The sequence below is a fragment of the Embiotoca jacksoni genome, unplaced genomic scaffold (genome assembly GCF_022577435.1).
Source record: "Embiotoca jacksoni isolate LCO1_2020_lvr unplaced genomic scaffold, fEmbJac1.0.p SCAF_23, whole genome shotgun sequence".
Lineage (NCBI taxonomy): Eukaryota > Metazoa > Chordata > Actinopteri > Embiotocidae > Embiotoca > Embiotoca jacksoni.
Window position 1 is genome coordinate 1,538,380 of NW_027185374.1, and position 15,369 is coordinate 1,553,748.

The window sequence follows — 15,369 nt, forward strand, 5'->3', positions numbered from 1 at the left end:
AGCAATGAACATTTGAAACTTAGAAACTTCTGTTCTGTGACTGTTGTGTCGGGTTGCATGAGGAGGCGTTCCTGTTGTCACATCTTGTGTTGCCTTATCAAGGAGAAGGGCGCTGCTTTGTTTGTGCCTTCAAACACCCTCCAGACAGGTTAAAGTACACAAACTCCGTCTTGAAAACTTTTGATTCTTGCTTTTATTGCATTAACTTAAGAGCAGAGTTCAGTAAATTACATAAAAAAAAACAACAACAAAAAAAAACCACGACAACATAAAATACAAAAGATGTCACACTTAATTCACAACTTTTTGTGTCTCTCACTTTCACACTTGCTGTTCACGAACACACACACACACACACACACACACACACACACACACACACACACACACAGTTAGTTTGAATGCCATGGCAGGTCAATTTAACCTGGTCGTCAAAATTGTTTTGCACAGATTTTTAAACTACAGTTTGATACACATTGTTTTTTATTTTTTTTTATTTTTTCAGTCTCCACATAAACTATTAGTCTCTTTCTTTTTTTTTTGCATAGTTACTATGACTGCAGGGGCAAAGCGTACGTCTCGCCTTGCACCATAAATGCCCAGCTAACGGTTTGAACTTGTAGTTTTTGCTTCGTCTAAACTAAAGAAACGTTCTGCACACGTCACCATTAAATACAGACTGGTAATTTTGAAGAGGAATAATTTCCGCTCATACAGTAAGTAGTCAATGCCACATGTATCAGATGACTGTTTTATAAAAGTACTGTATGATGCAAATATGCTTATAGAAGTATATACCAATAGACATCCAAGAACGATGTTGTTTTGGAGTAGTTGTCCTCAACCCCCTTGTTCCCTCCACCTACTGATATATGTCGATATGGATTTAGTCCAATATCATCTGGAAATCCATGCCGGGTACTCTCACGCCTATCAGGTGCATGTTTCCTGATAAGCCCTAATAATGCTCTCATAAGCTGGAGGAGGAGTCTGTGTCGCGTGGAAACCCCTCAGACCGTTGTTCCCCCAAAATGACTCGGGTCTGGGTGGTGTGGCAGCTGGCTGGGCTGCAGTCTGAGCTGACCCGGTTGACATGGTCAGAGTTGGTGTACGAGGCAGCGTGGTCTGGCTCCCCTCCTCCGCCTCCCTTGCGATTTGGCTGCACTGGAGGAGAGGGTGGAAGGTGGAGGCCCTGAAGCTGGATTTGTGCCCCAGCGGGTCAAGGTGGTCCGGGGAGGAAGTCTGACGGTGAAAGCTGAACGCAGCGCTCACTAAACTGTTGTTGCTCCGCCGGTCGTAGCTGCTGTTGCGGTTGAAGCCGGGGCGGTTGCGGGAGGAGGAGTGCGAGTGGCGCGGCGTGCGGTGGGTGATGCTGGCAGAACCTGCTCTGCGTCGGGACATCCATGTCAGGATGACGTAGACCAGGGCACCCAAGAGCAGACCCACCGCCATGGACACACAGAAAGCTATAATCAGAGGGACTGTGAAGAGAGAAACATGCATCAAAAAGGAGATTTCATGATCTGCAGTGAAAACTTTCTTATCGATACTTGAACATGAACATCCTCCATTTTCGTGGTTTCTACATTATTACTCTTCTTCCCTCTTTAATCTATTTTTATTTTCAGGATCACAGGGACAAGAGTTCAATAATAGTTATGTACACGCAATACATTTAAATGCACTTTATTCTTATTGACGGTCTTCTTTTTATCACCTTGGGAATGGAAGGAATTTTAATCAAAATCTTCCCAAGAATACAATGAAAAAAAACAACAACAACATCTTAATGGAACAGATGGAGGATTGCCAGCAGTGTCATGCATGTTGATGCCCCTTGACAAAATAATAACAGGCCTTCCCTTTCATGTTTACCACAGCATTTTGTTTTCCCCTCGTTGCGTCTCTGCCTTGGAAGCAGTAACGCCAGTATAAGCATGCTTGAGAGACGGGAGCGATTGCAGCGGATAAGACAAATCCCGTTGGATTTACCCGAAGGAAAACAAATACATTTCCGTTCAATGCGTTTAAGTGTTAAAAAGACTGAACCTGCTTCTTCTTTTTTTTTTTTTTTCCACTCCAGTTTCTTTTTTCTTTTTGTTTTTGGAAAGAAGAAAGGAGACACTGGTCAAATGTCATCTGGAAATGACATTTTGGAAAACTGAGCAGAAAAAAATGCTAAGAAAACACATCAGAAGCTTATAGATTTGGAGTTAGTATTCTTGGAAATCAAAAAAGGTTTCTTTAGACATTCAAATTTGTTCACTAAACTACAGTTCAGAAGTTACTAGGCTCATATTGTATCTATTCCAGTGGTGATTAAAGTTTAAATTCCTGAGAGAACAAAGGCACCAATCAGAGCGACCACATGAAAAAGACCAGCTGAAAGGGAAGGAAAATTATAAAAAAAAAAAACTCACCGGCATCAAAAGACTGAAGTATTTCCAGAAAGATATTTGTGTTGTTCTCAGCCATGACTTTATCTGTTTTGTTAGAGGAGAAGAAGAGAGACTGACACTTTAACCCTCTTCCTCTCCCTTCTCTTCTTCTGTCAGTTCTTTCCTGTCCTTCTTTCCTTCTGATGGGTTTTCCTGTCTTTCTGCCTTGTCCCTTTCCTGTTCCCTCACTTTCTCACTCTCTCCTGCTTTGCTCACTTTCCCTGTCAGTACGTCGGGCTGACTCCGAGGGAGACTCAGCCCAGAGGCACACAGGACTGGCGGCAAACTCTGGCAGTCATCTTGTTTATGGAAGCGGAAAACTACACTCTCACATTTCCTGCTTTTCTGCTTGAAATTAGCAACAGGAGTGGCTTATCTATCCAGGACAGAGATCCTGGAGGTAGGGAGACAGGGTGTTTCTATAATCACTTCCTCTCCCATCATTTCCTTCAGGTTGATAAATGTTAAAAAGTATCACCCCGACAGAGTGAGAGTCAGCCCTTCAGCTTTCACCAGAGGAAAGTCCACCACACTCAAAAGTGTTTTTCTTCCTTTCAGAAATGACAAATATTTCAATCGCTCTCGTATTTTTTCCTTCCGCCACAGAGACCACAGGCGACAGTTTTGCCGTTAGCCGCAGCAGCAGTTACAGTTCTGGGCCTGAAATCACTATTGAAAGCAAATACACAGCTGGACTTGATGGTGGCATTTTTTTTTTTTTTTAATGCTCAGTTGTAGTGATGCAAAGAGTAAGTCTACTCTGGTACTTATGTGGTATCTGCCTTATTTTTCAGCGTCTTTGTTAGTAAGCTCAGTCTTTCCACAGTGTCCGCCAGGTCAGTGGTGCCTGGATTGGACATCTGGTCTTTTCCCAGTCTAAGAAATCCAGTAAAAACATTGTAGTTTGATAAGATAGAAAAGCAGCACAGTAAACATGTTTCTTCTGAGTTGTTTTTCTGGCCTTTACAAATCAAGACACAATGAATGAAAGGGAAGCCCTTCATGTTAGTCTTGAGCCCAAGCATGTTTTAATCCCACTCCAAGTTAAATCTGCGAGGTCATCAATGCCATCAGAAAGATGGATGCAAGTCGTCATGTCGGTATGCAGCGAATGTAGACCAGCCCATTTGCTCCGTCATCTTTTTGATTTTACTTCCCCGAGTTGATCCGTCATCTAAACTTTAGTCTTAGCATTAATCAAGTCAACCTGTTAAGTCCAGAAATATAAAAAGTATTAGATTTTAAGCCAAAATCGTTGTATTTTATTCAGAAGTTGACAAACTTCAGCCTCTTATCTGGCAAAGACAAAAAGGGCGAGGGAATAGTCCGACCAAAGCTTGAACTTCCTTTAATTGTTGGCTCTGCCGTAAAACCTGTTTAAAATAACCAGCAAACACCCATTACGCTGTGAAACAGTATGTGTGACCATTGTGTTCTGTTGTAGAGAAATCGGATGGTAACGGACCGTTCTGTTTGTAGGTGGAGGAGGCATTCTTTGAGCTTGATAGCTGAAGTTCCCGACCTTATCGAAATCTAACTGGGCAGAGTGGTGGGAAAATGCAGGGTGTTGTCCTTAATATCTTAGCAAGGAAATTAGCAAACTACAAGGACTTAAAGGAATAGGCAGAAATGAAGGATATACTATTCTTATAATCATACATAACAGTGAGCAGTTTCTAAATTGGTGAATTTAATTTGAATAAAAATCAAGATAGCCAGGGTGAGAGGAAAGTAAGTAATACATGATGGCATGTGTTTTCTCAGGCTGTGTTGGTTGGAAAGAAAAATGCTATCTGACAGTGTGTATGTGTTCCTTCTATTCCCTACTTGACCAGTAGATGGACTAATACTCCAGGATAACTTCATAGCACGTCGCCTCTTGAGGTTGGAAAGTCTCAAAGAGCATTTCTAGTTCCACACTGTCCAGTCACTGACCAATGGCCACACGTTTTCACAAATATATTCAATACATGGTGAATATATTTCTTGTAAATAGACAATGTAAATGGACTGACTTAATTGCACATCTTTTTGATGTCTTATAGCCTTAGTATGTATCCGACTACAAAACTCAATTGATATCATTTAGAAGATGGGTTTCCTTTTGCTTCGGCAAAAAAAAATCTGTGCAAGTACAGATTAAATAGTTTATTTAAACATACTAGAGTTTTTCAGGACATAAAACAGATTTGCAAAACTCTATTTCCCCCTTTGCCACTATGTTGATTTCAGCATGTTGGTTGACAACAAACTTTCTAATGAGATTTTAGAAAACTGCTGACTGTATGAAAGAGATTACCACCCTGGCGGTCTCGGTCTCAGCTCCCTGCCTGTGCAGTGATTAGATTAGAAAAGGGACCTTAAAAGCGCAGGGTTTGGTGACGAGTGGAAGACTTCCTATTGACCCGTGCGCTTTGTCTCTGCTCTCTGCTCCCCTCTGCTGCAGCATTGTGTGCTCTCTCTTTTGCTGAATTTGTTTGGTCCATAGGGGCGCTGAATGCTGGAGGTCACCTCGAGCTGAGCTGCGTAAAAATGTAGGAATCAGCAGTTCGTCCCTGCTGCCGAGCAACCGGACAATCCAGCTAAATCCCACAACATTTCAATGCACTGGCAGATGATTGTGACTCATGCACATTAGTTGGGATGAAGTGCTGATATAGTTGATACTGAATGGGTGGTTAAACTACCAAGGTAAATAATTTCCCCCTGGCTTATTTATAGGGGCATATAAGCAGGGCTGCGAATTTAGATCTATATGTTGTTGTTTTTTGTCCTGTTTATGCCATGTTTTTACCGTAACCTGTATTTTTATGTGACCATTGGAGAAACTTGGGTATAGAATTTATTTGGTGAGCTTTGCCACCGCTACACCTCAAGCATAGCAGTTTTATTTTGGGAATAAGAGGTTTTCGTACTCCACGATCCTTAAAAATCTCAGTCAGTACCCACCCTCCACAAAATTTTGGCTAAAAGTGTTTTTTCCCCGGTAAACTTAATGTTTACTGCAGAAGAAAACTGGACACCACAGAGCTTTAAAAGACCACCTAGACAATGTAGAAATCTAGAAATTGCACACAAATAGAGAGTGTGTGTGTGTGTGTGTGTGTGTGTGTGTGTGTGTGTGTGTGTGTGTGTGTGTGTGTTGGGGGGGGGGGGCTCTGTGCTGTTGTCCTGCAGATTCCTATTCTTAAAATCAGCCACATTCACCTGCCGCCAATCACTTACCAAAATTGAAGAATCTGCAATTAATGATAATTTATTTGTTTTTATGTTTTTCATGCCCACCCGTCTGTCTTTGCCTTTGCCTTTATTGAATGATGTTGTGGCCAGAGCACCGTAGCTCCTCTTTCAGCTCTTCTAAGAGCTCTCCTGAGATAATGATGAAAGGACATGTCTAATGGGATTACACATCGCGATAAGTGCTTTAGAGCCTGGTGGTTCATCAAACCTCCCTCCTTCATTTCAAAGAGTGGCATTGATCTGTTGTGGAGTGGCACATTTTGAATGTTGTGTTTTACAGAGATGCTTTATTGGCAGAGGTGTGTTTTTGATTATTGATTGTTTATTTTGACAGTTTTTGCATTATGGCCTCAAAATTTGCATGCAGTAATGCAGTAGTGCAGAAGAGGTGATGTCATGAGGTAATTCATGCTCAATAATCAGTGAATTATGCAGTGACCCACAGGATTTTGTACGTACAGGATCTTTTTTTTTTTTTAAATTTTTTTAACTTTAATAGAAATAGAAACACTATATATTATAGACTTATTATATAAACTTGTACTTAAAGACATACGCACAAATGCACAAAGAAAACCTGTGCATCATTTTGCCGTTAGAGGAAGGTTGGAGTTAAGGTGGATTAGCCACATATTTAAACGTGTAGATATATCCTGTATATTCACATCCACCAATCCACAGGAGCCTGTGTGCATTATTTTCCTTCATTGTTTTCAGGATTTATATTTGGCAGAGCCATTTAGCTCATATTGTTTCAAAGCATGCAGCATTGCTTTCAGTTTTTCTACAGTAATTTTCTACAGGCTCCATTTGCTCCACCACATATATCTATTTGTCGAGACAGTGTTTTGGCTTCTATTGTGTCTTCATTGTCTTAGCATTCATTTTATAGGAGTTATTCTCAGTAAATGGATCTGCTTTCCAGTATTTCAGGAAGACATAAGGATAGTAAAGTTAACAAATACATCAGGAATTGTTGAGACTGCTCAAAGCAAGTCATTATTTTGGGCTGAGTGCATGAGTTTTACTTTGACCATTCGGGAAAGTAAGATTTATTTATGGTAGATGTAATATTTAAAAAATATATTCTGCTACTTGCAAAACGAGTCTCTGATTAATTAGTGTCTGTTCAAGTCTTGTTGCTCTGATTCCCAGCTCAAATATAAAGTTTTACAGTATGTTAACTTTACTGTCCAAAATGTCAGGAACCTTATGATATCAATCCTTTTTAAGAAGAAATTCAAGTCTTTTTTTTAATAAAGGTTAAACAATGACTGTTTAAAATTTTTTTTTTTATATATAAATTCCTGCTCTGCTTTCTCTTGTTCCCACATTTAGTCTCTGCTGAGAAGATGCCAAATCCTGAGGGCTAAAAGAGATGGAAGAGCATTTCTTTTGGTTGGACAGCAGGTGGCAGTGCATGCAGACCAGGAAAACATCCTGTCTGCAGGAGTAAAAGACTCAGGCGAGGGAGGGGTGGGGGGGAGGGGGAGGGGGGGGGGCTCTAAGATATTCAGTACACACACACATGCCTGCTCGCATACAGTATGCACTTACATCATCATCATCATCATCAGAGGGGAGGAGCTTTGCAGATTGTGAGGATTGCAGACTGCTACTGTAACAGGGATGACTTAGAAAGAGAAACACAGCAACATGGACATGATTCAGTACTCATTTCCCGCAGTCACTGTGGAGACAGCAAACTACTGCAGCACGATCTGAGTCCCGGTCAGAGCATGACCATCCTGCTAGGGTGACGCACTGGAGCTGGGACGTGACTTTGGTGACCTCAGGACAGCGACATGGCATCACCCAGACGCTACGGACACTCTGCTCGGGATATTGCCAATGTGATGCAGAGGCTGCAAGGTAGGTGTAAAATGCTTACTCACTCACTGCTCCAACATCGTTTGCAGCGTTTTTGGAGGTGACCTCGTGCTCGGCATGACACAGCAGACCGGAATGAGATAAAGACAGTTACTGCTACTGTAAAAAAAATGTTGCATCGTATCCTCATGACCATGAATGTCCTCTCTGTCCAGTAATTCAGGTTCATATGCTTAATAAATGTTTGGTATGGGAAGGACATAACTGAATGGGGTATGCAACGTTACAGCATGCTGTATGCAAGCACAGACACATTCTTAGGTTATTGGGAGCTATGTTTGATCTCACCTTCAGATGCTATCAGTGCTTTAGTTTACTGGACTTTTAGCTCATGATATTGAATAGCGATGGAGATGCGTGCAGCTGTCAGTCTGTGCATAGAACTATTTGTATAGTGGGATTTTTTTTATTTTTTTTTAAAGATTTATTTGGTAAAGAAACAACCAGATTGAATGAGACTGAGTGAGTCAGGTTGCGAGAGACTTTATTATGGCCTTGTTCTTGTACGTGTTTGCGGTCTGTGTGTACCCACTTTCCAGTGCACACACAGAGTACAGTATGCGTGTGACTGTATATGTTTTTGTATGTGGATAAAGAGCGAATAGCGAAGACAGCAGCGAAGCCAATCCCCAGAGAAGCCAACAGGATGAAGTGTATTCTGTTCTAACTCGGCTGCACAGTTGTAGTAGGACTTTGTCTGATTGTTTTATCATCAGCCTACTGTACAAATAACTTGCTGTGGCTATAACACTGGCAAAATTAAATCCATAATGTTTATTATTTCTAACTTTCGGCCAACTGAAATGAACAATTGTTTCCTTCACTTTTCCTATATTTGTATTTTCAGCAGATATCAGACCTCCTAGAAGACAAATAATGTGTGTGTGTGTTTTTTGTACAATAATTATTTCACAAGCCTCCAGCGTAGAACAGTGCATCTCTACGTGTCAAGATCACACAGCCCTCACTGACAGGATCAGATTGATGATGCTCGCAAAGTAGCAGGAAAGTCAGGTGACACTGGAGCTGAGATCCAATATGGCTGCTCCCTGTGTGGCTTCTGAGGTGGCAATTTCTGATAAAGCTGAGAACAGCATCACGGAGCCACGTGGCTCCTCTGCATCACTGTGTGCAGGTGTGGGAACACACTTTGAATTCCAATTGTGCAGCGATTGATCTAATTTTAGAAGCCTCCCCTTAAACTGTCTCTCCAGTGCAAAGACAGATCGACGGAGACGCATGTTCAGTGAGAATCAAACAATTTATCACAAGGCAGAGGTGTAAAACTGTCCTGTTATTTATGTAAGAGGATACAACTCACTGCTCAAATTTAATCTACACCAAAATGATGGTGTTTGTAGATATTTTGGGAAAAAAAAAAAAAAAGTATACCTGTAAAGGATATGTAAGGTAAAGCACCGCAAGTTTAACTTCTACCCTTCAGTAATTCTGCTTTACAAATGAGCAGATTTCAAATCAATTTAATTTACATAGCACCAAATCACATCATAAGTCATTTCAGGGCACTTTATCGAGTAAGATAAAGCAATCCAACAAATCCACCTTGAGCGAGCAGTGGGGCAGAGAAAATCACTTTCAAAAGGAAAACACATCTGACAGACTCCGAGGTACGTGGCACATAAATGCATGCAGTAAGGCATGAGTGAAAACAAGATAACGCAACAGAGAAAAACAAGAGATTCAAACAGGTAAAGTGTGTTCGTTTAAAGAATCAGTTAATATCAACCAGCTAATAACAATTGGGTTTGAAGTCTCTTCAAGTTGGGGCACTTTTACCATGTTCAGTTGTGACAGTAGGTATCAGAGGTTTAGCATGTGTGTGCTGCTGAAATACATCTCGGAGGTGTTTTGTTACCGCCCCATTTAGTGATTTATTGACAAGCAGCAGTACTTTGAAGTCAGTTCTGTGACTCAACCAGAAGCCAGTGGAAAGACTGAAGTGTCAGAGTCATGTGCTCAGATCATTTGTTTTTTTTGGCTGCTTTTTGTATAAGCTGAAGTTTTTTTTAATGTGTTTTTTTAGTGAGGTTGGTGAAAACAGAAACCTGCAGTAAAAAAAAAACAGAAGAAGCATGCTTTGATGTAAGGCCTCTAAGACACTGAGGTTTTCACCAGCGTCCTTCACTTGAAGTCATGTAGCCACAAGGGTTCCCACTGCTTCCACAGAGTCTCATTTAACACTCTGAGGCGGTAAATGACATGAGCTGTAAATAATGCAGTGGCTTGTTCCAACCACCCCTTTGGCTTAATCCTTCATTTTGGGGCGTGTGTGTGTGTCAACACCCGTTTTTCGAACAGTTGCTTTATTGTTGAAGTCTCGTGGCATGTGAGCGTTTCAGATAAGATGCGTCTTGTTGCCGTGGTTATCCTTGCAGACGGATGTACTGAGGGTTGTGTGGGAACAACACATACATTGCCTTGAGTAGAGATATACTGTAAGTCTGACATGCTGCCTGTGATTTGAATAGATTTGCGTGGTCATTAGTTTGTGTTTTTTTTTTCTTTCTCTTTTTTTCACGTGCCACTCTCGGTGCTATGTATGTTCTCCTCTGAGCACATTATCACATTATCTTGTTTGTAAGGGGTCTAATTTGACATGATATTTTATTTGATGTGCTCTGGTTGACGTCCATCTCCTGGGAGACGAGAGCTGAACCTATAATATCATCAAGATGTTTTGTAAGAATCAAAGAGGAACACTTATGTTTCATTAGCCTGCATATGAAACAGCTCATAGCGAAAGTCGAACATCACATACAGTAAACGTGTGTTCCTCGTCCGTTGCGAGCTCGTTCCCCAATGACACCTGTTAATGAAATCACTGCCTTTGTTCAGGGTAACTTTCCTTTAAATTCTCAGGGTGGCAGTAATCGTTTCCCTCCGGTTGGATCATTATTCATAAATTGGTTGTATTGATGTGTTATGTTCACGTATTTCAGGGGAGAACTTGTTTGTAATTTAATTTTTTCATCACCTGAGAGTTATTAAAGTACATGTATCTTTTTTTCTTGCATGTCATGCAAAACCTGATTAAATTAACATTTTATTCATCTTCTCAACATAATGCAATGTTCTCAAATTAGCCACATTCCACAAATCACCAGATACCATGAAATGAACCCTTCTCCCTTCAGGCTTAATTTGGAAGCTGTTAGTAACCGCTCAGTGCAACATCAAAACAATCAAAACTTTTGCCCCAGTTTTGTGTTTTTCTCCCTTCAACCACCTCTTTCGGTGCGCCTCTCTGTCAAACCGAAAAAACAGCAATTAGTGACACCATATGGCAGAGAATGGCGAGGCTGCTTTGAACACCTCCCAGCCTGAACTCCTCCATATGCTGTGGAATTTGCCTGTTTGTTGTCTCTCGTTAATGAGAAAAGCGATGCACTGTTTTTCCGATTTCAATTTCTCACCTGTTTTCTCCGTCGTGGGCAGCAGAGGCACACATTCCCGCCCTCGCCTCTGGGTCTCACCGTCTGCTGGCCTATCGAGCAGACGAGTTTTATAAGTCTCATTGTGATGGGCGCACCTGCTCGAGTCTTTGCGTAGGCTGCGTGTAATCCTGTACTGGCAATTTGCTTGTGATCAGATAATACAGCAGGAGATAGATAGGCACAGATTGAGTAGCTCAGGCTTGGGGGGTGAGGGGGCGGGCGTTGAGGGGGTGTGGGGGTGTGTGTGTGGGGGGGGGTAAAGCTGAGGAGTTGCATTTGAGGAAATACACGGTGTGGTTAAATTTTCATAAGCCCCTAATATGATTTGTTCGAGGAGGATGCTGTGCTCAAGAAAGGTTGAGGAGGAGAGGGTAAAGGTCAAGGGCAACGGAGGTCAGCACATCTGGAGGACATGAGTCCCATACTGAGATTATTGGATGGATGAAATAGGAATGAGAGAGGCAGCAGGAAAAACAAGAAAATGAGACTGGACAAGCAGGGGTGCAAAGAGAGGGAGAAGAGAGGGAGAGGAGAGAGAGCCCACAGACCAGTTTTTAAGCTGCTGATTGCTCGTGGGCCTGGCACAGATCCTCAGGTTGGCACAGGGCCAGAGTGACATCCTGTTGCCAGGGGCGACATTATGATTCGGCCGCAGCCAAGGAAGGCCCAAGCAGACGGTCACCTTGAGCCATGCCAGCCTCCTGTTTAGTTGTGACACCACCATTTATCGTCTGCGGCTCTGGATACCATGGCTTCACACACACACACACACACACACACACACACACACACACACACACACACACACACACACACACACACACACACACACACACACACACACACACACACACACACACACACACACACATGCGCGCACGCCCAGACTCGCACATAGCCACCGAAACAAACACTCTGTGTTAAAAATAGCTGTGATGACTCTTTTTTTTTTTTTCCCTCCATATCATACCACTGGGAGTCAGCAGTTTAGCTGAGTGGTTAAACAGACCCACAGCGAGTCTTCAAGGCCACCGGACCAGAACAGTGACAGTGGGGCTTGTGTGGAGCGGAGCAGCAGCATGAGTTGTTATTTATTCTGCTGCTTCTTCTCCTTGTCTTTCCAGATTGTGTTTGTGACTCGTTGCCATAGCGGCAGTCGCATGACAGCCAGTACATCTTTTCCTTTTGCCCTGTGGGCTTATTGGCCATGTCTGGTTCAGACTCTGCTTCTGTAACACAACATTATGTTTGATTAAATGGTCTGTGTGTGTGTGTCTGTCAAATCACTAATGGGAGTTTGTGTTTAGCCCATGCAAGTTTCTCAGTGACAGTTTCTATTGCAGATCAGATTATAATCTCTTTTAACCTGACAGCCAGTGAGGGTTTGAGTGACATATCACAAGATTAGGTCACTGAGGGTCCCACCCATACAATAGAGAAGGTGGGATGCTGCTCGTCTTCTCTAAACCATCTTCACGGAGGTCAGAGTGTATTCTGACATCGTTTCAGTGAAAGAAAATAACAAACATGAGTGTCTTTTTTTTTCTCTTAATTTGTTCAAATCAGAAGGGAAGAAACAAATAAATACACCTGAAATTCATTCTTCCTCTTTCTCTGAAGAAATGCCATCTCTTCTTTGTAGCATTTCTGCCAACTTGGATGCCTGTTGATTTAGTTTAAGTTCACATGGCAGATTGCCCACATGTAATGCAACCTGAACAGCATTTAATGACTGTCTATAGATGCAATTAAAGGACTATACACAGGATCTTGCAATACAAGCTACTGTTGATCCAGTATTACATTCATTGAGAAGCAACATTACAGCTTGATGCCACACTGATCCCATGATACAGTATCTCCAGCATTTCTGTAACATGTCTGATGCTGTCTGTCAGATTGAGGCGTCAGATAGTTTTGATGGACGGACCGGACAATGTCTTTACAGATAAAATCCTGACAGCTGAGCTTTTGACCTTAAGACACATTCAGCCTCTGTCTGTAATACTTGGAGTCCCATGCATGCTCTTATCTTTCACCCAACAGACCCCTCTGTCCCTTTTTTTTCACCTGTCACATTGGGATTGGATAGTGGAAACTTTGCCTCTGGCGGTAAATTTAGCACTTGAAGGTTTTTTAAATAGAGGTCGGACTGTGAGGCCTCGACCTCAGAGAGGTCGGCCGCACAGATAATGAGGTGATTTCGGCAAAGCTGAGTTAACGGGAAAACGAATAAGTGATTCCAAGTTTTTTTTTTAATCCGCTCCAGATGTGTTGGATTTACCACACCAGTATAATCTGTCACTAACAGAAAATAGCATTGACATTCAAAGAACATCAGAACTTGCCTGCACCTTTGATCAATCATTTCATTATCCTTTTCATAAATGCCAACTTTTCTTGAACTTATCTGTGTAAAATCGGACACTTTGTCAGCTGCTCACTTATGTGTAGTCATTGTTTACTCCTGAAATCAATTACCATGTTACCATGTTCTTATTTACTTTCAATAGAAAACAAAGTAGTGAAAATGCTGTGTCTAAGAAATGTTATTTCCTGTTGTGTTGCAGGCTGACACGTGTCGCCTTTCTCCCTCTGAGGCTTCACGCTCCAGACACAAACACAACCTGCCCCGTGATATTATAAACGCTGTTTTCCTGCTTTTAATAATTTAAGAATGTTCTGTGAGAAAAAGAGAAAAGTACTCTTGAAATGTTTAGGAAATTTGAACGAAATTAATTATGCCTTTACATAATGGACTGGACAGGTGGTTTTAGGAAAACAAAATCATCCATCCGCTGGTTGCAAAAAAAAATAGGTTTAGGTTTCCGTTCAATAAGACAGAAAATGACCCCAGCTGGTTCAGCATAAATACACTCAAGAGGCTGTGCGCAACAGGATTTTGTTGATGATTCTGGCTTTGTTCCAGGCAGTATTTTTATTCCACAGCAAAGATGAGACTTATAACTGAATTTACTGCTCTGGCCACGGTGATTTATTTAGTGTGCTGACGCCGCTCCTTTCACTTTACTCGTCGCTGTAATGTGTGGCGGCCCACTGAACCTGGATAAAGAGCTTAGACTGTCTGACCCACTACTGCCCTCCCACACACACACAATCGTCACACACTTGTTCATGGAGAGCCGCGGAGAAACATCAAGCTGAATTATTTTTCAAAGCCAAATTGAGTCTTTCTAATGCTCTTAGTGCCACTGAGTGGTGTTTTGATATGACCCCTGGTGCCTCCATTGGAATAGATGCTTTGTATTAGCCGCATGTTCAGTCTGTTTGTGTTTGGTGTTAAAATTTTGGTTTTGTTGAGCTGAATGTATTTCCCTGGATATATAAGCCCTTGAAAAGAAAAATCATAATGTAACCCTGATTTGCCCCAGGATAGATCTGATTTTCTGTGACATTAATAATTGAAAGAAGACTTTTCACCCTATATGACAATAGTTCAAATATATTTGTTCAAACTTTATTTTATATTTTGTTAAATTTTTACTTTTTCCATGTCTTTATTCATTTCCATGCTCATCAGCTTCATTCCTTTTTGTGTTTGTGTGTCAGCACTGCAGGTGCTAAAATTGCGGAAATTACTGTATCAGTGGCCTGGTTTTAATGAACACTAGGATATTTGGACATTTTTGTCATCGGCAAAGTGCCTTCTCTGCACATCTGTTACTGAAAAGGGAGTGACGGTGCTTGAAAAAGGAAAGGGGCTGTTTTGATAATCACTCTGACTTGTTCCCCCCTTCTTACTCTCTTTAATGTGGTGTCATTATTACTGAAATGCAATTAGCTATGCTAATGGTTTGACATTTGGACTTCCGTCTCGGCACTTACGTCGCGAATGGTTAAAAATGTGCTGTAAATGAAGTGGGATGGCGGATGGAGAGGCTGAATGGACACGTGAGGGTTGAGTGGAGGTGCTGAGAGTGTAATAGAGGGTGTTTTTGAGGGCTAAAGTACTCCGGCGGAAGTGCAGAGAAGGGTTTTTTTTAAATTAGGGATTGTTGGGGGTGAAAGAGAAGAGCTGGAATCGGGAGGTGGGTAAATAAGCTATTCTGAGGAGTAGAGGGGCAGAAAAGCCTCCAAAACCTGTGAAGTCACTTCGTATGTCAGTGCGGTGGGTTGCGTGTGTGTGCGTGTGTGTGTGTGTGTGTGTGTGTGTGTGTGTGCGTGTGTGTCCTTGTGAAATCAGTTGAGTGAGTATGGAGCAATTACAGGATACCTTTGTAGCACACAACAAAGCCATCCATTCAGTGTATGATAGCTTTAACAGGCATGATCCATTAATGTTGTGCTGCAGAGGAAGATGCATCATTGAAAGAACAAATTTAAAA

General features: G+C 41.8%; 2 protein-coding genes across 2 annotated transcripts in view; one reads left to right on the plus strand and one right to left on the minus strand.

Moving 5' to 3' along the window:
• Window positions 1-149: 149 nt before the first annotated feature.
• myct1a (myc target 1a) lies at window positions 150-2,727 on the minus strand. The gene is made up of 2 exons (XM_069158182.1): window positions 2,421-2,727; window positions 150-1,481 (listed from the first exon to the last, which is right to left on the minus strand). Exons 1-2 carry the CDS (start codon window positions 2,473-2,475, stop codon window positions 934-936), a joined length of 603 nt encoding a protein of 200 aa, XP_069014283.1. The 5' UTR covers window positions 2,476-2,727; the 3' UTR covers window positions 150-933.
• Window positions 2,728-7,325: 4,598 nt separating this feature from the next.
• Window positions 7,326-15,369, plus strand: part of syne1a (spectrin repeat containing, nuclear envelope 1a) — a 130,695-nt gene continuing 122,651 nt past the window's right edge. The window contains exon 1 of the mRNA XM_069158186.1: window positions 7,326-7,550. Within this exon, the coding sequence (XP_069014287.1) occupies window positions 7,484-7,550 (67 nt within the window). The 5' untranslated portion in view covers window positions 7,326-7,483. The remainder of the gene's footprint in view (window positions 7,551-15,369) is intronic.

Coding starts and splice junctions, on each gene's coding strand:
- myct1a (XM_069158182.1), bottom strand. CDS start 2,475: ATGGCTGAGAACAACACAAATATCTTTCTGGAAATACTTCAGTCTTTT. Junction 1,482..2,420: donor ACTTCAGTCTTTTGATGCCG/GTGAGTTTTTTT, acceptor CTCTCTTCACAG/TCCCTCTGATTATAGCTTTC.